Source organism: Mesocricetus auratus, unplaced genomic scaffold, assembly GCF_017639785.1.
Source record: "Mesocricetus auratus isolate SY011 unplaced genomic scaffold, BCM_Maur_2.0 Super-Scaffold_100676, whole genome shotgun sequence".
NCBI lineage: Eukaryota > Metazoa > Chordata > Mammalia > Rodentia > Cricetidae > Mesocricetus > Mesocricetus auratus.
Genome location: NW_024429266.1, coordinates 121,399,635 through 121,421,821, shown reverse-complemented (window position 1 = coordinate 121,421,821; position 22,187 = coordinate 121,399,635). Strand labels below are relative to the sequence as shown.

The 22,187-nt window shown below is 38.9% G+C and overlaps 1 protein-coding gene across 1 annotated transcript in view; it reads left to right on the top strand.

The window, feature by feature from the left end:
- The window catches only part of Lancl2 (LanC like 2), a 41,965-nt gene extending 21,698 nt beyond the window's left edge, over positions 1 to 20,267 (top strand). The window contains exons 2-9 of the mRNA XM_040739394.1: positions 3,066 to 3,183; positions 7,172 to 7,379; positions 8,149 to 8,296; positions 9,409 to 9,555; positions 11,021 to 11,203; positions 16,329 to 16,505; positions 17,647 to 17,719; positions 18,003 to 20,267. Of these exons, the coding sequence (XP_040595328.1) occupies positions 3,066 to 3,183; positions 7,172 to 7,379; positions 8,149 to 8,296; positions 9,409 to 9,555; positions 11,021 to 11,203; positions 16,329 to 16,505; positions 17,647 to 17,719; positions 18,003 to 18,097 (1,149 nt within the window). The 3' untranslated portion in view covers positions 18,098 to 20,267. The remainder of the gene's footprint in view (positions 1 to 3,065; positions 3,184 to 7,171; positions 7,380 to 8,148; positions 8,297 to 9,408; positions 9,556 to 11,020; positions 11,204 to 16,328; positions 16,506 to 17,646; positions 17,720 to 18,002) is intronic.
- The last annotated feature ends 1,920 nt before the right edge of the window (positions 20,268 to 22,187 follow it).

The window sequence follows — 22,187 nt, the reverse complement described above, 5'->3', positions numbered from 1 at the left end:
GTATCTGGAATGGTAATCCCTCCAGCATTGTTCTTTTTTTTTAAGATTTATTTATTTATTATGTATACAGTGTTCTGTCTGCATGTGATCTTGCACGCCAGAAGAGGGTATCAGATCTCATTATATATAGGTGGTTATGAGCCAACATGTGGTTTCTGGGAGTTGAACTCAGGACCTCTGGAAGCACACCCAGCGCTTTTAACCTCTAAGCCACCTCATCAGCCCCCTCCAGCATTGTTCTTATTGCTCAGGATTTTTATTGTTTCGAGTAAGTGTTATATTTTCCTTGCATTCTTATCAGCATGTGCTATCATTTATTGATTTTTGGCCATTCTGACTGGTGTAACGTGTATTCTCAATGTGATTTTGATTTGTATTTCCCTAGTGGTTAAGGATATTGAACTTTTAAGTGTTTCTAAGTCATTTGTGCTTCATCTTTTGAGAACTCTCTGCTTAGTTATGTATCTCATTTTTAAATTCAGTTATTTTTTCTTTATGTTCAGTTTTTCTTTATATATTTTAGATACTAACCTATTAGATGAATAATTAATAAAGATATTTTCCCATTCAGTAGGCTGCTCAGTTGTCCAAATGCTGTGCCGAAGCTTTTCAACTTCATGAAGTACCATTTATTGTTATTTTTAGTGCCTGTCATGTTGGTATCCTATAAAGCCCTCTCCTATGCCAATGAGTTCAAGACTATTCCCACTTTCTCTTCTCTCAGGTTCAGTATATTTGGCCTCCTGTTGAGATCTCTGATCCATCTGAAGTTGAGTTTTGTGAAGGATGATAGATAGGGATCTATCTGCATAATTCTACATGCAGCCATCATGTTTGACAAGTAACCTTTGTTGAAGATGCTGTCTCTGTTTTAGTGTGTACTTCTGACTTCTTTATCAAACCTCAGGTGTCCATAGGTATGTGGATTCATATCTGGATTTTCAGTTTGATTCCATTAATCAACATCAACATGTCTGCTTTTTTTTGCCAACACTATTCTGTTTTTATTATTATATCCCCACAGTACAATTTGAGGTCAGGGATGGTGATACTTTTAGCAGTTCTTTTATTATTCAGGGTTGTTTTAGTTGCCCTCGATTTTTGTGTTTCTGTATGGAATTGAAATTTTTTTTAAGTTTCTATGAAAAATTATCTTGGAATTTTTATGAAGAGTACATTGAATTTGTAGATTGCTTTTGGAAGAATGACCATTTTTACTATATTAATTCTACCTATCTGTGAGCACAGGGAATCTTTTCATCCTCTGGTGTCTTCTTTGTGACTGTCTTTTTGCACTGGGACTTGTACTTAGGAATTTGTTAGTTGGTTGTTATTTGTTAGGTCTCATTTCTTCTTTTAGGTGGGTATGTTTGTGATGAAGACTAGGTTGCTGTATAGTTGAGTTGTTATTTTTCAGACTGTGTTCAAGGTACCATGCTGTATCAGTAGACCTTCCCCTAGGGTAACTTAATTGCTGCAGCTGTAGGACCCCTGGAATTCTTAGGTCTACCTGACAGCATACACATTCTTTTTCTGCTTTTCTGCTTCCTAGAAGTCTTGACTCATTGCCAGGAGTTTCTCTGTGACTGATGGTCTCTTACTTACATTCTCCATTTCTAAGGACTATTTTGGACCAGTGCTTCTTCTGGCTTTGGCTCTGCTCTGTCTCTGTGGCTCAGACTTTTTCTGGGTGGTACTTCTATTTGGAACTAACTCTGCACGTGCGTTCCTTTTAGCTTTCGGAATGACTTCCTGCGCTTCTGTGTTCAGTGTGTGTTTGTACTTCGTGTTCTTTGTGGCGTCAGCTTCTTTTGTCTTGATTGGGTATTATGTGCTATGTGAAACTAAGTTGTAGAGAAAATGGGTGTTTACATGCAGGTAGGTAGCTGTAGTTAGTTACAACTAACCAACCTTACTTAGTTAGTTGTAGTATAGTCTCAAACCTCAAGTGAATCTTTGTTGATGGGGTAAAGATCAGTGTGAGCCAGGGAACAGCTTTTCTTTCCAAGGGGGTGTTTCAAGGGCGTATGGGTTGGGGAGACTCAGACTGCAGGCAAGCATTCTGGCCTGATAAGCTTGTTTGGATGGGATGTGAGGGCAGAGGAAATTAATAGATGAGAGGTTACACTATCTCTGTTCTCACTGAGATGTCCCAAGTGCATGTGTGAGCTAGTGGGCATACAGTCTCTGACCACACTGAAGTTGTCCAATGGCATATGGGTTGAAAGAACCTTGAGAGTGTGTGGGTGTGTAGTCCCTGACTAAAAGGGGATAGTCTGGGGGTGGGTGGGATGGAAGGAGCCTTTTACTTTGTTTATTAGTTTTAATTTGAGGTAGGGCCTAGCAGAGGTCAGGCTAGCCTTGAGGTAACTATATAGCTAAAACTGGAATTGAACTCTGTCTTTTTGTCTCTACCTCCTAAATGCAGGATTTTAGGCAAGTGATACCATGTTTGGCTTTGCTTGCTATTTTAAGAATCATGGCAAGAAGGTGTGTCACTGGGAGAGTGGGAGTTTGAGATGGCTTGTCACATTGAGTTGTAAGTCACAAACAGAAAAGACTGCTGGCGTTCAGCTGTCTTTCTTCTTTTCCCTTTTGAACTTAGTCATGGAACCGAGTTCATGGGTTGGTGCCACCCATACTTAGGGTAGGTTTCCTTTTGGTTAAGCTTGTTTAGAATTGTCCTTACAGACACTCTCGTTGGCATCTTTCCTAGGTGATTCTAAATCCAGTCGACAATCTGAATTAACTATCACCCAATTTGTCTTACGTTCTTTATATGACCAAAAATGTTTGTGTAGTCAAATCATCTTTTGTTTCTTTGCTTTTCTTTTGTTCTCTGTCCTTAATTCCTGTAAATTATTTTTATGATACTATTTATGAGTTGTAATTCATATAAGGCATTGTTTCATTAAAACATTAACTCCACAAAGCCAGAATAGGCTCCAGCTACCTGAGATGTGCCAACTAAGGCCACTTTCTCTATTGTGTCCAGTGCAACTTTCCACTGCTTTCATGAAGCTGTCTTCTTGTGCAATTTAATTCTTTCACCCTTTGTCTTTTAGATTGTTCCTAACTTTGTAAAGCGTATCCAGACCAAAATAAAAGATCTTCTACAGCAAATGGAAGAAGGACTGAAGACAGCTGACCCTCATGATTGCTCTGCATATACTGGTTGGACAGGTGGAGTAGTAACCATTACGTTCAATTCCTGAACTGTGATATATAAGCTGAGACTTGATGTTTTCTTCTTTTTTTAAAATGGTGACATTTATATCCTTGAAGCATTAGACAGTTTTATTATGAGCCATTTTGTAGTTTTGTTTCTAAAGAAATACTGTCTGAAGGTTTGATCTATAATGTGGTATATTTTTAAAACATTTAACCTCATATACAGCTGTGCAAGTGTGTGGCAAGAAAAGGCCTACCTTATATTTATTTTGTTGGTTTTGTTTTGTTGTTCTGTTTCTCTTTTTGTCAAATTGTGATTAAATGGTGTTTCTGGTCTGTTTCGTAAATGAGTACCTTGTTGGTTGTACTTAATTTGATTTAAATATTTTAAATTAAATTGTTTATGTATATAAATATTTTATGATAGCTTTGCTTATTTATTACATCATTTAAACAAAAAGTCATGTAATTCAGGATGAAAAAAGTGTGATCTCAAAATTAACTTACCTTAACTAATTTTACATTTTTGATGTTTTAACACTGGAATCTTTTCTTCCTGGTTCTCATAATCTATGATGAAGGAACTCAGATGAGATACATAGAGTAGAGTTTAGGAAATAGCAGGTATTTATTACAGATTAAAGCTGAGCACATGGTCAAGGGGATGAAAGTGGGTAGCGGCCATAGTATAACCTATTATTAAAGGGTCTGAGTGAACAACCGACAAAGGGGTTATTGTGCAACCTATGTTTTAGGACAAATTTACACTTTTCAGAACAGATAGCTTTTTCTGAGGGCCTTTTCCTATTCAGAACATTGAAGTGTGGAGAAAGGAACATGGAACTATTTTTGTCTTTTATGAGGGTGCCTGATAGAGAGTAATCCTACTAGATTTAGGGTTCCTGGAATGAGGTTTAGATAACTATGTTACTGGCATGACTCAAGTCTCATTCTTTTTACTAATAATTAGTTTTATATCTTGATTGTACAAGTGATAAATTAAGAGGTTGTCTGCTCTAGTGTGCCCCAGGCCTACAATATCTCAGTGGCTACTTAGCATTACTAGGTATTCAGACCATTTTTGTAGCTGTATGTGGTTTATAAAATAAGATAGACCTTGTTCTCTGAATTACAGTAAAGGCTGATTAACATGCTAATAATTCATATTTAGAGACTTCCCTTATTAGCTTTAAAATAATATTTTTATTCTTTGAGAATTTTGTATATTCATACAATGTATTTTCATCATATATATCCCCTACTACATCTCTCCAACTCTCCAGCATCCAAAACCTATCTTCCTCCCAACTTCATGTATTCTTTTATATTATTAATACTAATGGTAATAATCCTCTGAGTATGTTGAGTATGTGTGCATAGCTTTGGAGTCACCCACTAGGGCAAGGACAATCTACCAGCAGCCGCTGCATCTGCAAAGTGACCCAGGGCCATCCTCCCCATCTATGCTGGAGTTTTGGCTGGCTTAATCATATACAGGTCTTTTGCAAGCAGCCAAAGCTGCTGCAAGTTACTGTATGAAACAGCCACGTCATCTCCAAAAGACAACATTTCACAACTCTCCTCCACATCCTCTCTCTCTCTCTCTAGCTCTTACACTCTTTCAGTCTCATCTTCTATGATGTTTCCTCAGGTGTGGAAGGGAAGAGTTTGCTGTAGACAACCTATCTCAAGCTGAACACTGGCAATTACTTATTTTTGGCACTTTGATCAGTCAAGAGTTTCTGCATTAAGCACTGCAAGTAAATGAATAAAAAGTGTCTCAATCCTGGTTAACATCAGCACTAATCTGTTTGTACAAACATAAATGTTTATAAGGCAGTTTGAAAATATGACCATTTAATGAAACAAAAATAGTAGATTCTTCCTAGGGTCTATAACCTTTCCATTCATGATCTTTTGACAGCGTTTGCAGTGGGCTATTGCTTACATTTTCTTCCAGCAGTTGCAATGTTTCAGGTCTTTGTTCCATTTAAAGTTAGTTTTTGTGTAAGGCGATAGATCCAGGTCTAATTTCATTCTTCTGCGTGTGGACATCCAGGTTTTCTAGCACCACTTCTCTTTGGCGTATGCTTTTGGCATCTTTGTCAACCATAAATAGCTGAAGTCACAGGTACTCACATTTGAGCCTTCAGTTTTGTTTCATTAGTTTATATGTCTGTTTTTGGACCGGTATCATAATGTTTTATAATCCCTTCAGCATTCTTTTTGATCAGAATTGTTTTGGCTATCTTCAGTTGAATTTTAGGACAGTTTTTTCTACTTCTGCAATGAATGAGATAGGGATTATATTGAATCTAAAATAGCTTTTTTGAAAATGATCATTTTCACAGTATTAGTTCTACAAATCCATGAATATGTCTTTCTTCAGCAGTTTGAAGTTATTTTTTTAACTTTCCCAGGAATGCAGGGATGATTCAACATACGAAAATCCATCAGTGTAATCCACCATATAAACAAACTGAAAAAGAAAAACCGCATGATCATCTCACTAGATGCTGAAAAAGCCTTTGACAAAATCTAACACCCCTTCATGATAAAGGTCTTGGAGAGATCAGGGATAGCAGGAACATACCTAAACATAATAAAAGCAATATACAGCACACCAACAGCCAACATCAAACTAAATGGAGAGAAACTCAACATGATTCCCTTAAAATTAGGAACAAGGCAAGGCTGTCCATTCTCTCCATACCTCTTCGATATTGTACTTGAGGTTTTAGCTAGCGCAATAAGACAACAAAAGGATATCAAGGGGACACAAATTGGAAAAGTAGAAGTCAAACTTTCACTGTTTGCGGATGATATGATAGTTTACATACATGACCAAGAAAACTCTACCAGGGAACTCCTATAGCTGATAAACACCTTCAGCAGAGTGACAGGGCACAAGGTTAACTCAAAAAAAAAAATCAGTAGCCCTACTATATACAGACAATAAATGGGCTGAGAAAGAAATCAGAGAAACATCACCCTTTACAATTGCCACAAAAAAAGCCCATAAAATATCTTGGAGTAACACTAACCAAACAGGTGAAAGACCTGTCTAACAAGAAGTAATACATATTAATGGGGTCCAGTGCTACCCACTGCATGTACTGATCAAATCCAAGCCCCCTTCTCCCATATTCCCATAGTTCAGCAGTCAGAGTATGCTCTCAAAGGAGTCATTCTCCAGAGGGTTTCTGCCAGGAGCTCTCAGTACAACTGGCTCTTATCCTTCGTGAGGGGAAACTTTGACAGAGAATCTCAGTGTAGCCTGTTCTGGCCTCAGAGTCACTGTCACATAGCTGAGAACATCTTTGGATTACTGACACTGCTGAGTCCATCTGCCAGATGCTGGGATCGCAGGCATGAGCCACCACACCTGGCCCCAGATTTCTATTTCTGTGTTTTAAAAGAGGTTGGTCACAGGCTGCTCCCAACATCCCAGTTCTGCCCAGTCATGTGGTGTTCCCTAAGTGGGGATCTGACTCACTGGTTAGATGTCCAGTTGCTGGATAAGGAAAGAAAAAATGAAACACTGTAGAAAATATAAAAATGAGAAAGGAGGGGAAAATCCAGAAAGATAATCACTTACTGTGGAGTCGCATAGAAGGAAATTACTTGAGGAGAAGCAGAAAAGGAGTTACGTTAGGTTGAGATTCAGAAGGCCTGACGATAAGCCGGGAGGGTGTAATCCAGAACTGGGAGTGACTGGAGCACTAATGTGTCTCTTCTAAGCGTAAACTGCTGACTCACCACCTTGGGCCAGTTAGCAGAATGATAAATTCCAACCTGTGCCATGACTTTTTCCACCGAATTTTTGTGCCTTTTGTTTTCAAAATTATGAAATAAATTATACTTTCTGTTGTTATTGTTCATGATGTACATTTCAAAATACAGTCTTTATAGAAGATGTTTTTTGTAATTAGAAAATTATTCCCTGGAGGTAAAAAGAAAGGTAGTAACGCTTTTCTTTTGGGGGTGGGACTCATTCCAGGCATAGCACTTCTGTACCTCCAGCTGTACCGGGTCACTGGTGACCAGACCTACCTGCTCCGATCCCTGGATTACGTGAAGAGAACCCTCCGAAATCTGAGTGGCCGCAGAGTCACTTTCCTTTGTGGAGATGCTGGTCCCCTTGCTGTGGGAGCTGTGATATATCATAAACTCAAAAGTGAATGTGAGTCCCAGGAATGCATCACCAAGTAAGTTTTAAAAATTGAAAATGCCTCCAAATGTTTTGTTGAAGAATTACTGAGCAAAGATGTTCAACTATTAACCATTTTCTAATCTGTAATTATGAACAGGTCTGTCTGAAAAGTGAAGTATGTTAGTCTTAGTGGTGGGATCATGTGTTCCTTTTCTCTGCATGCATGAGTGTGACTTAATTTCAGTTAATTTAATAACCATTATAAACAATGTTTGACTGCCTTCAGTGCATGAAAGTGAGTTCACATCCATGGAAGTAGTTTGAGAATAACTAGTCCTGAGTTCAGTCTTTAGCTCTTGGTTATAGTGATGAGGGAATGTGATGGCCTGGGAAGGTTATTGCAGTGGTCAGGTTATACTCTTCCTGAACAAGGAAAAAGCAAGGTCTTTTCCTTGGATCTGATAGAGTATCTGGTCCATGACGACATTTGATGTTGAAAGATGGAGTGACTTGGTCTTGCCTGAGCAGTAACTCTCTCAGCTCCATCTTACTTAGACTTGACAACCCTTTCTTCTAATACTAGATTTTAAGTGTGAACTCTGTTTTTACTGTGTGATTTAGTGACACAGAGGTGGACATTTGGACACCTCAAATACTTCTAACATTGACCCACTTCTCTAGCCTATGTATTTTTGTTCTTAACTTTGTTATTTGAAACAGGGGTTAATAGAGAGGTTTGATTGTTTAATGAGCTTGGAGTTATTTTTCAGTCATTGAGAGAGTTTTAGACATTTTCTGGGATAATCCTTTGTCTTGTTGGTTAGACTTCTACAGATGCATAGAACTGTTGTCTGTCAAGAGTCAGAGCTTCCTGATGAGATGCTGTATGGACGGGCAGGTTACCTGTACGCCTTACTGTACCTGAACACAGAGATTGGCCCCGGCACTGTTGGTGAGACAGCTATTAAAGAGGTACTGTGGGCCTACTGGACCTACCGATGTTCAAAGCTAGCTGACAACGTACAGCTATTAAAGAGGTATTGTGGGCCTACTGGACCTACCGATGTTCAAAGCTAGCTGACAACGTACAGTTATGTTAATTCTCAGCCTCTGCTTCTAGATGGGATTAATTTCTTAAAAAGTAACTCATAGCCAGGTGGTAGTGGTGCACAGCTTTAATCCCAGCACTCGGGAGGCAGAGGCAGGTGGATCTCTGTGAGTTCGAAGCTGGGCTGGACGGACAGCCTCCAAAACAATACAGAGAAACCCTGTCTCGTTAAAAAAAAAAGTAACTCATAAAATATTTTTTTGGAAATAGCTTCTTTTCTTCTCAAACATTAAAAATCAGTGATCTATATCAGTTAGGTTGTGTTTCACTGGAACTATGTAGTTTAACTTCAGAAGTTAGAGGGGGTTGATGATAACTTGGTATCCATACTCTTCATAGTCTAGTCTGCTGTCCTCTACATATACCCTCTCCAAATAACCAAATGTAGTTTGGAACACTTAGCCTGCTTGGAAAGGGAAAAGAAACCGCTTCCATTTGCAAGATGCCATCATGTCTGCTCGGGTCTCATTCCCACAACTTCGATGACTGGCTAGAAGGCTGGATGCCCATCTAAAACTTGCAACACTTTACTAAAGTGAGTCTTTGCCACATAGTCATTCCAGACACTAGACCGTAGCACAGAAGACCACACACAGTTCCTTAGTCTCCACTTCATCCATGAAGCTAGTGTGTGTACCCTGTCTTGGAGATGTACTTGCTCCCTTTTAGAGAAAATGTGACTGCTATGAAGCAACTAGGAACTTGGAAGAGTTTTTAATAGGAAGGCTCTATAGCATTCAGTAACTTTTCATACTGAGAACTCCAGTTTCATAGGTAGACTTCTTAATATGTTTTTCTCAAGAATTGCTTCCTGATTTCTCTCTGACTGAATTATTAAATAAAAGTAATTGTTAAGATAATGGCTGCTTAATTTTTTTATAGGTAATTTCTCTGTGTTCTCCCACACACCAATGCTAATCAGGGTAGTTGAAGATGTTTGTAAGTTGTGGTTTCTGATGTCTCCTTGTCTCTATAGGTAGTCGCTGCTATTATTGAGTCAGGAAAGACTTTGTCAAGGGAAGAAAGAAAAACTGAGCGCTGTCCCTTGTTATATCAGTGGCACAGGAAGCAATATGTTGGAGCAGCCCATGGCATGGCTGGAATCTACTACATGTTAATGCAGGTAACTCTGGGATAATAACTATAATGACCATATTACAATAGATTAGGCCAATATGAATGGGGTATTAAATTCTTCATAGAGACCAAATGGGTTGAATTGAAGGTTCCTATTTTGACTCACAGATAATTAACTTGGCTTTTACAGCAGTGAATTCCTAAAAGTATGATCTGTGTATAGTAGGTACCCGAATAGCTGCTTGTCACCCACAGCTTCCTTCTGTTCTTGTCCTGTTATTGGAAATAAACTTCATGAACTATAGATGATTTCTTTTTCAAGCCCCAATTCCTTTTGTTCCTAATAGGTATGTGTTAGAAAAATATCTAACACATTCTCTAAGTGTATCTCAGGAAAATACCTACAGGTTTTCTAATATGTAAATATTTTTAAATTTTAAACTAACTTCAGCAAATTTTAGATGCAAGTATATTCCTTAAGTTGTCTTTTACTCCATGCTTAACAAAATTTTTTGATAAGGAGATAGGAGTTTATCTTATGTAATAGTTATAGCTGTAGTAGAATAGTAACAATTTTTAGTAATATTTCTCTTTAATTATGAATAATGTTTATATCTCATTTGGAAGTTTGATCTAGGAATCAAATGAAGATTAAGACACTGGACAGAGACTGACTCTTAGCCTAGACTTTTTCAGTGATGCAGATTGTGAGGGTCTGCTAAAGTGTCACACTTAAAGACATTTAACTAGCCTCACTTGCAATTTTTGCCACCATTTTTTGATGAGACTTTGTATAGTATCTTGAAATCCTTTGAATGTTTTCTATTTCATTACTTTTATAAAACAAAAGATTCCCTTAAAATAGTAAATATTTTCCAACTGTTTGTAGTCCTAACTTCTTAGTAAAACTGTAATGCAAATGTGATTCATTCTATGAGGTAATGAATGTTTTTAATAAGTAAAAACCATTATTATACAAGTTACTGAATGAAGGAGACAAACATATACTTTTCAATAGGAGTTAATTATTCTGATTACCTTAGAAAGAAATTGAGGTTAAATAATTTGGCCAAAGTGAGAAAGTCAGTTGATAGATTTGGGAGGAGCATTGTACTTGGCCTTTAGGAGGAGGCAAGGGCCATGTAGGTGCAAATGAAAGATTAGTGTTTAGGCATCATATACACACACAAATCTTTCACAATTTAGGGTTCATCAGAGAGGCTCTCAGCTCTTCTCACTACTCTGTAGGATGGTTTGATTTTAAGTGTTGGTTGTGTTGGTCAATTTGTCAAAGAATAGAGTTCAACACATTGAAACACTAATATATTTAAAATTTCAAACAACTGAAACAAACAAAAAAGCTGTATCTGAAAAAAAAATCCACAAGATTGAATTCTAATTTTGTATCTTCCTTAGTGTTATGGATGATTCATGCTTTATTAGATAAGCCATGTTACAGTAGTTAAAAAAAACAGAAATAATAAATTGTTTTATCTTTTTTGTCTTTAAAGCCAGAAGCAAAAGTGGACCAAGAAACCTTAACAGAAATGGTGAAACCTAGTATTGATTATGTGCGCCACAAAAAATTCCGATCTGGAAATTACCCATCTTCCTTAAGCAATGAAACAGATCGATTGGTCCACTGGTGCCATGGTGCTCCAGGAGTCATCCACATGCTCTTACAGGCATATCAGGTTAGTAGTTCTGTATTATCCTCAGTGTCCAAGGGCACAGTTTTCACCATCAGGCTTTCAGGTTGCCTCTGCAAAACGTGTTTAATTGTACACTGAAAAGTAGTTTGAAATTTTGATCTCTCTGTTAGTGTGAGTACACATGTGCCAGGTCATATGTGTGAAGCTCAGAGAGCAACCTTGGATATAATCTCTATGTTCATGTGAGCATGTTTGTGCCAAGTCAGAGGACAACCTTTAGTGTTGGTGTTTGCCTTCCATCATGTTTGAACAGGGTCCATTGTCGTTTGTGGCTATGCATGCTAGGCTGGCTGGCCTATGTGCTTCTGAGGGTTTTCTTTTCTTTGCTTCCTTTCTCCTGATAGGGAGTGCTGAGATTACAAATGTGCATTGTCACAGCCACCTTCACGTGGGTCCTGGGGATCTGAACTCAAGGCCTCATTCTTATGCAAGTGCTTTAACTGCAGAACCATTTCCCTCGACCCAGTTTCTACTTTTTAATTTAATTATAAAACAATGATATTATTTTTCCCTTTTCTCCCTCTAGTACCTCCTGTGTATCCCACAGCTTTCTTTCAAATTCATGGCCTCTTTTTCCTTAATTTTCAGTATATGTATATATATTTCCTAATACATAGACACAATGTGTTCACTCTATTTGACATTACTTGTGAATGTGTTTTGGGGTTTGACCATTTTGTACTAGATAACCAACTTCTGTGCTCTTCCCTGAGGACGACTATTTCTCTTACTCTTATCATTCCTTAGTTTAAAATCTGGAGGGCTGGGCATCTAGTTTTACTCCCTTTATCCCAGTACATAGGAAGCAGAGGCCAGCAGATCTCTGTGAGTTCAAGGCCAGCCTGGTCTACATAGTAAATTCTAGGCAAGCCAGGGCTATATAGAGAGATTCTGTCTCCAAATAAAATAAATAAAATCAGGACTGAAATAGGGCTGTTCACTATCCCCACTTATTTTAATATAGTGTTTAAATCACTAGTTAAAGCATCAAGAAAAAGAAAGTAAAGGGATAGAAAGTAAAAGTCAGAAAAGAAGTCAAACTAACCCTCATTGCAGATGACATGATCTTATACATGAGATCCCAAAGATTCTACTTCAAAACTTCTAGAAATGATTAACACTTTCAGCAGAGTGACAGGATACAAAATCAACTTGTAGAACTTAGTAGCCTTTCTATACACTAACAACAGACACATCGAGAAATAGGTCATGGAAGTGATACCATTCACGACAGAAAAAACAGACAAGGAAAAGTAGTAATAAATCTAACTAAGGAGGTAAAAGACCCCTATAGTGAAAACTTTAAATCTCTGAATAAAGAGATTGAGGAAAACATTCAGAGGTGGAAAGACCTCTTATACTCAAAGATTGATAGAATAAATATTGTGAAAATAACCATCCTACCAAAACCAGTGTACTAGGAAACAAGTATGGATGGATGGATGGATGGATGGATGGATGGATGGATGGATGGATGGATTGATGAACAGATGGACGGATGGATGGATTGATGAACAGATGGATAGATGGATGGATTGATGAACAGATGGATGGATGGATGGATGGATTGATGAACAGATGGACGGATGGATGGATTGATGAACAGATGGACGGATGGATGGATTGATGAACAGATGGATGGATGGATGGATTGATGAACAGATGGATGGAGCACTGTACTAGGGTATATATAGATGATCTAGTATATATCTCAGGTCCTCTTGCCTTCTCAAGACTTTCACACAGGGATTCCCTGCCACATGTTGCCTAGCCTAGTTGGTTCTCTGAAATTGTTAAGGAAGATGCAGCAAAATTTTAATAAACCTTGTCTGTAGCATTGTTTCCTCATGCTCTTTTTATCTTTAAACAATACTTGCATCTCTTTGTGCCCCACTACTCTTGTTCACTATAGAGCTGCACAGTGGTCATTAATAACGATCATACCACAGATTCAAACTTATGCTGGCTTCAAATTGGCTTTGCCAAAGAAATTAGTCTGCTACTTATAAATTCAGCGTAAGTTAAGTTATTAGCTAAGGACAGAAAGCAGTCAGCTTCTTTACCAATATCATGTGAATAGCCAATTAACTAGGAAATTAAGCAGTGTATTTATATTCTCTAGTGTATACATAGAGATGGATAGATAGATGATAGATCGATAGAGAGAGAGATAGAGAGACAGATAGACAGATAGATAGGACAGATAGGTGATACTAGATATGCTGGTATATTTAAAGTTCTTGCTTCCCCCTTGAGACCTCTTGAGCCCTACTACTACAGTCCACTTGTATCTCCAGAGCCTTTGAGATCCTTATTGGCTAGCCCATTAAGCCCCGCTTACAGATTGAACCACTTTTGCAGTCTGAGGTCCCAAAGATTTCATCATTCCTTGGAAAAAAAACAAAGCAATACGGTCAGGTTCTTCACAGCAATACTTGCACAATTCTGGTACCAGTTTCTTCTATGTTAGTTTCTATTGCTGTATAAAATCCTGTGACCAAGGCAACTTCTAGAAGAGATGGCTTATTTGGCTTACGTTTCATCATGGCAAAGGAGCATGGCAGCAAGCAGCGGTCGTGGTGGTTGGAGCAGAAGCTGGAGGTTCACATCTTAAACTGCAAGTAGAAAGCAGAGAGTGAACTAGGAAAGGCGCATGGATTTGGAAACCTCAAAGCCCAGTGATGTATTCCCTACAGCAAGGCCACATCTTCCATGCCTCACTGGACAGCACCACCAACTGGAGACCAGATATTCAAATTCCAGAGCCTATAGGAAATATTCTTATTCAAACTACCACGGGAAGGAAGTCATGCATGACATAATAAAACTAGCCTACTATCCAGGGACAGTACTACCCAAGGACCCTAGGGAGAACCTAGTATTGCCACTTCTCTAAACCAATGTAATTTGTAACCACATTCTAAATACTTATCCTTCTACTCACAGATAAGTGTAGCTGTCATATCTCATTTTATAAAAGCTTATTTTTCCAGTAGCTAAAGACCATTACAGAAAGATACAACTGGTGGAAATTCAGAGAACTACTCCTGTGGGGTTCCCAAAAGCAAGTGATATATCCACAATACAACCCCTACATGAAACACTCCAGAGAACACCATGAAGTGGAGATAGAAAGAGTTTTAGAGCCAGAGGGCCAGGACATTTGCTCTGCTTCAAGATAATTTCTTGTATGTATGATAGGGAAGCTACAACCATGAATTCTCAACAATATGGATTCCTAAATAAGACCTGATAAATGACAACACTAATTGACATGTCACTGTGAATGGGGAATCTCACAAGGCCCTATCCTTAATGACAGAGATTCAGTCTTCTCCAGGGACAAGCCCCCAGATAGGGGATCCAATCTAAAGCAGTCAGTCCTAAGCATTCATATATGAGCAACACTAAATGATGTGTGAGTGTGTGTAACACTTATATAATATATATATATAAGTTTTTTGAAAGGAGGTTTCTCTTTGTAGCCCTGGTGGTCCTGAAACTCACTCTGTAGGCCAGGCTGACCTTTGGCTCACCTGCCTTTGCCTCCCTCCCAAGTGCTAAGATTAAAGGCATTCACCACCACCTCCCAGCTGTAACAATAATAATGATTTAGAGGCCATAAACTTGAGAAGGCGGTGGGGGGAGCATGGAAAGAGTGAGGTGGAAAGAAAAAGGAAGAAATTATGAAAATATAGTACACATGTGAAGTTCTCAAAGATGTTTTAAAGACTGACATTTAAAAAGCCAGCTGGTGTTCTGACGGGAAGCCTTTTTAAAGTAACTTGGTCTTTCTTATAACTTTCAATGCCCTCTATTCTATAAATTTAATGTTTTGAATGTTATATGACAAGAGGACTTTCTTGTCTGGTCTTGTCTATTTTGGTGTTTTGTGTGCGTTTTCAACCTTAATAGGAATCTCTTTAGATGAGGCAAGTTTTCTTATATAATTTTGTAGAAAATATTTTCTTTGCTTTTGACCTGGATTTCTTGCCCTTCTATACCTTTTATTCATAGGTTCAGTTTTTGTTGTTGGTTTTATTTTTTGAATAGTGTTCCACCTTCTTTGTGTTCTGTTCACGGTTTCTTTCTTCTGTTGGACTTGAGATTTTCTTTGACTCACTGATCAAACTTGTCTCCTTTGTCTTCAAAGCCTGATGTTTCCTTTTCAACTTGATCCAATCTAGGGATGAGGCTCTCCTCTGAGTTATTTCATTTTGCCTTTCTTCTGCGATTCTCATTAAGTTTTATTTTCATATATTGTATTGTTTTTGTTACTCCACTCAAGTTTCCAGTCTTCATTCTGGTATTGTTCTTATCCTTTTGGAGTTCCTTGTTCATATGTATTGTGCTGTTTTAAATCATTGTTTTGTGTAACATCTGAGTTGCTTTCTTTCAGGGAACATTACTATGGGAGTGCTGCTTTTTTAGTGCTAATCTGTTCTCTTGGTTCTTTCTGTGGCTTGTGCCTTTGTAATGGGACCTAGACATCTGAAGTTACTTGGTTGGTAGTGTTTCTTGGGATGGAAATCATCTCCACTGTTGACTTGATGTTTAGATTTCTATTTCCAGTGACCTCAAGTTGTTAGATTGTCCTCGGATGAATGGAGTATAGGGTTCAGTCTTGGAACAATTTAGTGTTGATGCTCAAATGGGGTAACAGAAGTAGGCAGGTCTCAGCTCAGGCTGGGTGAAGCTCCTAAGCCCAGTAAAAGACCTTCTAGTTAAAAATCTTTTGACTCTAGTTAAAAATCTCAGGAGTCTGGGGGAGGTGCTCAGGATTTGTGGAGAGGAGAGGCCCAGCTTAGAGGTCAGTTGCCATATAGGCACAGGTAGCCAGACTGGGGGGGGGCACCAGATGTGGGACCAGGGTTAAATCTGGTAGATTAAGAAGGGTGTTGGGGGTGGGGAACTCATTGAGCTAGAACCTGGAGGAGAAGGATGGGTTGAATCTGGCCTGGTAGAGAGGTTCTTATGTCTGTTCAACCATAATGCCTGTTCAGTTTTTGAAATATGATATATTTTTCTAATCAGTGGTGAAGTGTTTTTTTTTTTAATTCTTCATTGAAAGCATATGCTGACACTATTTTATTTTCTCACTCTCCAGGTTTTTAAGGAGGAAAAATACTTGAAAGAGGCCATGGAGTGCAGTGATGTGATTTGGCAGCGAGGTCTGCTCCGGAAAGGCTATGGAATCTGCCATGGTACCTCTGGAAATGGTTATTCCTTTTTGTCCCTTTACCACCTTACACAAGATAAGAAGTACCTCTATCGAGCCTGTAAGGTGAGGACACCTCTATCCCCACAGCTCCTCCTCTTTCCTCTTTGAGCCCACTCCTCCCAGTCTGTGACTGAATCTGTTTCTTTCAGCATGGTCTTGTCCTCAACCCTCTGTCCCTGTCTATGAGATGAGGGCAGCAAACATAAAGGTTATTCTGAAGAACACAAGTTCTGGAATCATCTACCTGGTCAGAATTACCGCATTGCGTATAAGCATTATTTATGTGTTGTTTGTTTTCTGAAGAGTCTGAGCTAGCACAGATGGACCTTGGTTTTGCTGTTGCCAAGGATGACCAAGAACTCTGACTTTCCTGCTCCTCCCTCTCCCAAGTTCTAGGGTTACAGATCTTTGACATCATACCCAGCATATATGGAGCTTTATTGTCTTAAAGGACATTTATTCTTCACGCCTCTGTTCTGTATTTGAAACAAATGGGGAGAAAACGATTACCTGTTTACCAAAGATGTCTCAGGAATTGAGATAACATGCAGACAATCTACAGTTGTTCCTAGTTGAATCCTTCATTAGTTTCACATTCACCTGTATGTCAAGCCTCCACTCCTCTGCCAAGTTTCTGTAGTCCTGCATGCCTGCCTTGGCCTTTGCCTGTTTCTCTACCTTGTCTCATCTTTGCCACTTTCAGACATACTACCTCACTGATCTTCCCTCTCAATGAACGGAGTCTAAACTGCTGTTGCCTATTTCCTCTCCTGAAAATGTCCTTTCCCCTGCAATTTACAGAGGAAATTGCCATTCCAGTGTTAGTTTCACTATGACATTCTTCAGGGTCTTTAAGACAGCCACATGGAAGAATCCTCCAGTGATTTGTTGGGTGTATTGCTTATTGCTTGGCTCCAAATGGTGAACTATAAGTTCCATGATTGTCCTTGTCTAGGTTACTCTTCTATGTACATCAGTAGCACATGGCCCCAAATAGAAACAATTAAATATGCCTTGAGTACATTCTCATGAATGGTAGGAAGCTAGACTTGGTATTTTTATTACTATGTTTCTCATGGTGTAATTATGTGCACACCTCTGGAAGTCACTGAATCACTCTTCAGTTCTTAGGAATTTATTAAAGGGTCCCATTCTTTGCCTCTTAAGAAATTCTATTCTTTAAAAAAGTTGTCTTTCTTTTTAGTTTGCAGAGTGGTGTCTAGATTACGGAGCACATGGGTGTCGCATTCCTGACAGACCTTATTCTCTCTTTGAAGGTAGGAGGGTATGAAAAATAAAACCATACATTTGAAAACTTGAGCTAGTGAAATTGGGCAACTCCTCTTCAAAGTGCTGGGATTCTACACTTGAGCTACACATATGCATATCTACACATTTGGGTTCAGGGGCTTCGAGTGTTGTTTTAATGGTGTCACTTTTAATTGGTGATTGTGCTTTTCCTTACATCCTTACAGCCCCTGTAGAGGAAGAGATTAAATGTCACTTTACTTTATTCACTAACCTATACAGTTCTCAAAAGATGCACATTTTGCTTTGCAGGTATGGCTGGTGCTGTTCACTTTCTCTCTGATATCTTGGTTCCAGAGACATCGCGGTTTCCAGCATTTGAACTTGGCTTTTTGCAGAAAGATTAAAACGGTGCAAAAAGACAACTAACATACCCATTGGACCAAAAGCCACCTGACTGATTAGTGCCTGACACAGAACTTACTGAAAATCCTAAAAGAGGAAGAAAAATAAAAGGGCAGAAGTCTCCACAAGCCCCTTTTGTTGCAAAGACCCCCAAATTAGAGCATGAGTGATAGACAGTACATCATCAGCATTTTGTGACAGAGTTTCCCTTAATGGGGAAATATGAATTCTTCATATCTAGGCTCCCTGTAGTGTGCATGTTTCTTGGTGCTTGTCTATAAGTGTAAATTGACTAAATAGAAAAGCCACACTTGTCACATGAACTCTTAGCTGAGCATGTGGGAGTGTTTACGGCGACAGCCCCACATTTTTGTATATAGTATCTAAAGTAGAGTGCCATCTCTGTCAACAAAGAAACAGTTGTGTGACATGTCTTACACATCAGCTAGCAAATCTAGATAACCAGTGAGAAAACCGTGTTAGCATTTTCCATGAGCCGTTTTCAGAAGAATATGAGTGAATGAAAGCTTCCTGAGCCAGAAGGAAAGTGGGTGAGGCAGCATGCACTGCAGAGCTCCAGAAGGCACAGTTGACACCATTTCCCTCATTGTATCTCGCGGTCAGCACAATTAGTGACTAAACCTTAGCAATTCTCAGACATTCACCCAGCTGCATATTATTAAAACAGACTCCACCTGTCATCAGTATAGCTTATTGCTGTATAAAACAGAGTAGATATAATGCCAGACTGATCCATCCATATCCCTTCAAAAATTTATTTCACATTTTGGTAAATTTTTAAATTTATGAATTTAAAATTGATATAGTCCTTATTTTTCATACAAATTGAAGTGATAAAATAAAGTCTAGGCTGAATTTATACACATAACAAACAAAATATTGTAACTAAGACAAATGTTATCTAGATGATTTTTAAAATTATTTTTAAGGGCATTAACTTGGATTCATCTGTGGTTAGTAATCCTGTCACATAAATTTCAGAATTTGGTTATTGTTCATGATACAAGTGCACTAGATTTCCTAAGCATGTTTTGTTGTGGAAATAACATCATAAAAGACAAAGCAGGATTGTGTAATAATCTGGACCTCAGTACTTTCAGACTGTCACCATTTCAGGATGGTGCATGATCCATTTTGAGTGTTGAACCTTGTTTGTGGGGCTGGTACCTTAAACATACGGCCTTTAGTTTCCATCCAAGTGATGCTCCATAGGTCTCTTCATACAGGTACTCTTGATTCTAAGTCATGACTGTTCTGTTCACCATGGGTTGATTACTTCTATGTGTATAAAACCCCAAGATTATCCTTTAACTCACTTCCTAGCCCTGATAATGGGCTTCTCAGGGTTGTCCAGTACCTTGTTATCTGAAGGCAGGGCAAACTATCCCAAACAGGCTGAGGAGAAGCTGTTCTGCACAAGACCTCATGTGCTGTCGGTCTCATCTGAACCAAACATTTTTCATCCTCCTACCAATTTTATCAAAAATAATACATGGACGACCTAATCTCTGAGATCCTGATTGTTTACTTTCTTGAAGGAAGCCCCTGGGGCTATGTAGGAAGCCCTTTTCTGAATCTGGGTGGCAGTTTGTAGGGCTTAGACCAGGCCCTCAAGGCAGTTGTAGCTGTGGTGAGCCTCCCCCCCCCCCATGTTTACTCATACCTGTCTCTTTCTGACCAACATGCTGAGAGAAAAATAAAACTCCCATAGGGTGAATGGGGAAGGGTTTGTTCACAGACCTCCTTTAAGACAGGTGGACTGACACCATCCTCTTCACCACGGTGTATCATATCAACGGATGTGTATCTCGGTTGCTCTACATTGACGTCCCATCTCATACCCACTGTGTATGCTGTGTCCTACAAAAGCTGCAGCCCCCATCCCATGAGGCAAAGGAAAATGGCTGTGAACCAGGACTGAGGGCTCACATTTAACCATAGTTATAAGTGATTGAAATAAAATTTAAGAGCATCTCACTTTTGGTTTCTTAGGCTTGTTTTATGTCAACAACTGTATTCTAAATGTGGTGAAAATTTAAAAATATGTACACACAGAATATCATTAAAATCTGGAGGGAAAAAGGGAATGTCCACAGAAAGTGTTTGGGGTTCTTTGGTTTTGTTAATAAAAGACAGTTTATGGCGATGGTTTATGGAGCCTTCATACTTTCTCATTCCTGTCTCAGTTCAACAGTCATTATCTTGGTTGTTACCTATTGGTCATAGTCTAGCTTCTGTAGTTATAATGATCAAAATGATGTGACCAGGCATGTGGCAATACCAGAGACTTCAGTCCTATTCAAGAGAAAGACAAAGCCTTCCCAGAATCCCTTAGAGTGGTGTTTTATGAATGTTTCGTAGCCAGAATTTGTCACATCACCTTCTTCTACCACAAGGACTGGGGAAATTAAAATATATGGCTTTCCTGAGTGTGTAAAAGGGAAACCTGGGGTTAGGAGTGAGGGGTTGGAAATATGATCCAAATAAGGAAGCATTTAAGAATGGTAGTGTATAGCAGAATGAGGTGCTGCTTTAATGGAACTATGAGTGCCATAGTTACTTTTCTATTGCTGTGACAGATCACCATTACCATGGATAAAATACAACATTTAACTCTCAGGGCCCATGGTTCCTAGGGGTTAGAGTTCATGACCATTATGGCTGGGAACATGACAGCAGGCAGGCATGCAGGCAAGCATAGTGCTTAAGTAGTAGCTGAGATCACACCCTGATCCACAGACACAAGGAACACAGCTAACTGGGAATGGTGTGACTTTTGAAACTTTGAAGCCCATCACAAGTGACACACCTCCTCCAACAAGGCCCAATCCCCTCCCCAAACAGTTCTACAGACTAAGTACCAAACACAGACACACACACACAGACACACACACAAACACGAGAGCTTATAATGGGCCATTCCCATTTAAACCACCACAATGGGTAACACTGGAAATATGGCGAGGACTGTGGTATTTCTTGGGTCAGGGGTTAGCTCAAACCTTAAAGAACTTGTAGCATCTGTATATCCTCAAAAACAAGGAGTAAGTGCTATGGGGTTTACCCTGGACATGAATGCTTCCACCGAAAATGAAGTGACAGCGACTGAAGAGAAGAGTTGCCTGTTGCTATGTTTGGAAGTGGAGAACTATTTGGTGTAATCATATGTGTGTACTTAATTTCATATATGCATGTATCTCACATAATTAATGCTATGTTTCATATTCTCGCTCTAACTCTTATGTTAGTTAACTTTCCATCGCTACGGCAAAATACTCAAAAGAAACAATTTAAGAGATACAAAGTTTACTTGGCTCATAACTTCTTAAGTTTCAGTGCACAGTTGGCTAACTCCCTTGCTATAGGCCTATGCTGAGGAAGAGCATCATGGCAGTAGGTGCTCCCAACTATAGTTTTTAATCAGCATCCAGGAGCCATTAATTATAAAGTCATTGGTAGGAAACCCACAGATGATGTTGATATCCACAGGATCTAATGACTTCCCTAAAGTACACTTGCTCTTAGACTTTAATATATGGCCTCTAGAGAACATTTTAGGTACAGTACATGATACTTCTTGTGACATCTTCATCCTGCCAACCTTGGTTTGCCAAACCTTTTCAAGAACGTGGTGCCTACAAATATTGAGAGATCCGTGTGACAAAGGAACAAACACGGGGGCTTCTTTACCTCTCACATTGGCAACCATATGTGGACCAGATCAATATATAGCATTATAGCAATGATTCTATAATCAAAATTATTATTCCTCATAATGCTACATCTCTGTGGCTACAACAGTTCCCATGTATAACCGTGCATAACACAAGCAGTGCCAGCAAAGCCTGATAGGAAGAATCAGTACACCAAACTGAACATGGGAAAAGACCAAAAATGAGTACTTACACTTTGATCTAGCAACTTGTTTCTCGTATTTTATTTCAAAACAGATGTCATAAAAAGAATGAGAATTGCACAGGAGTCACAATAAAAAGTAACTGTGAGCAAAACAAATTGGAAAAATGTGATTATAAAGTTCAAGATGAAAAATAGGGCAGAGGAAAATGTGGT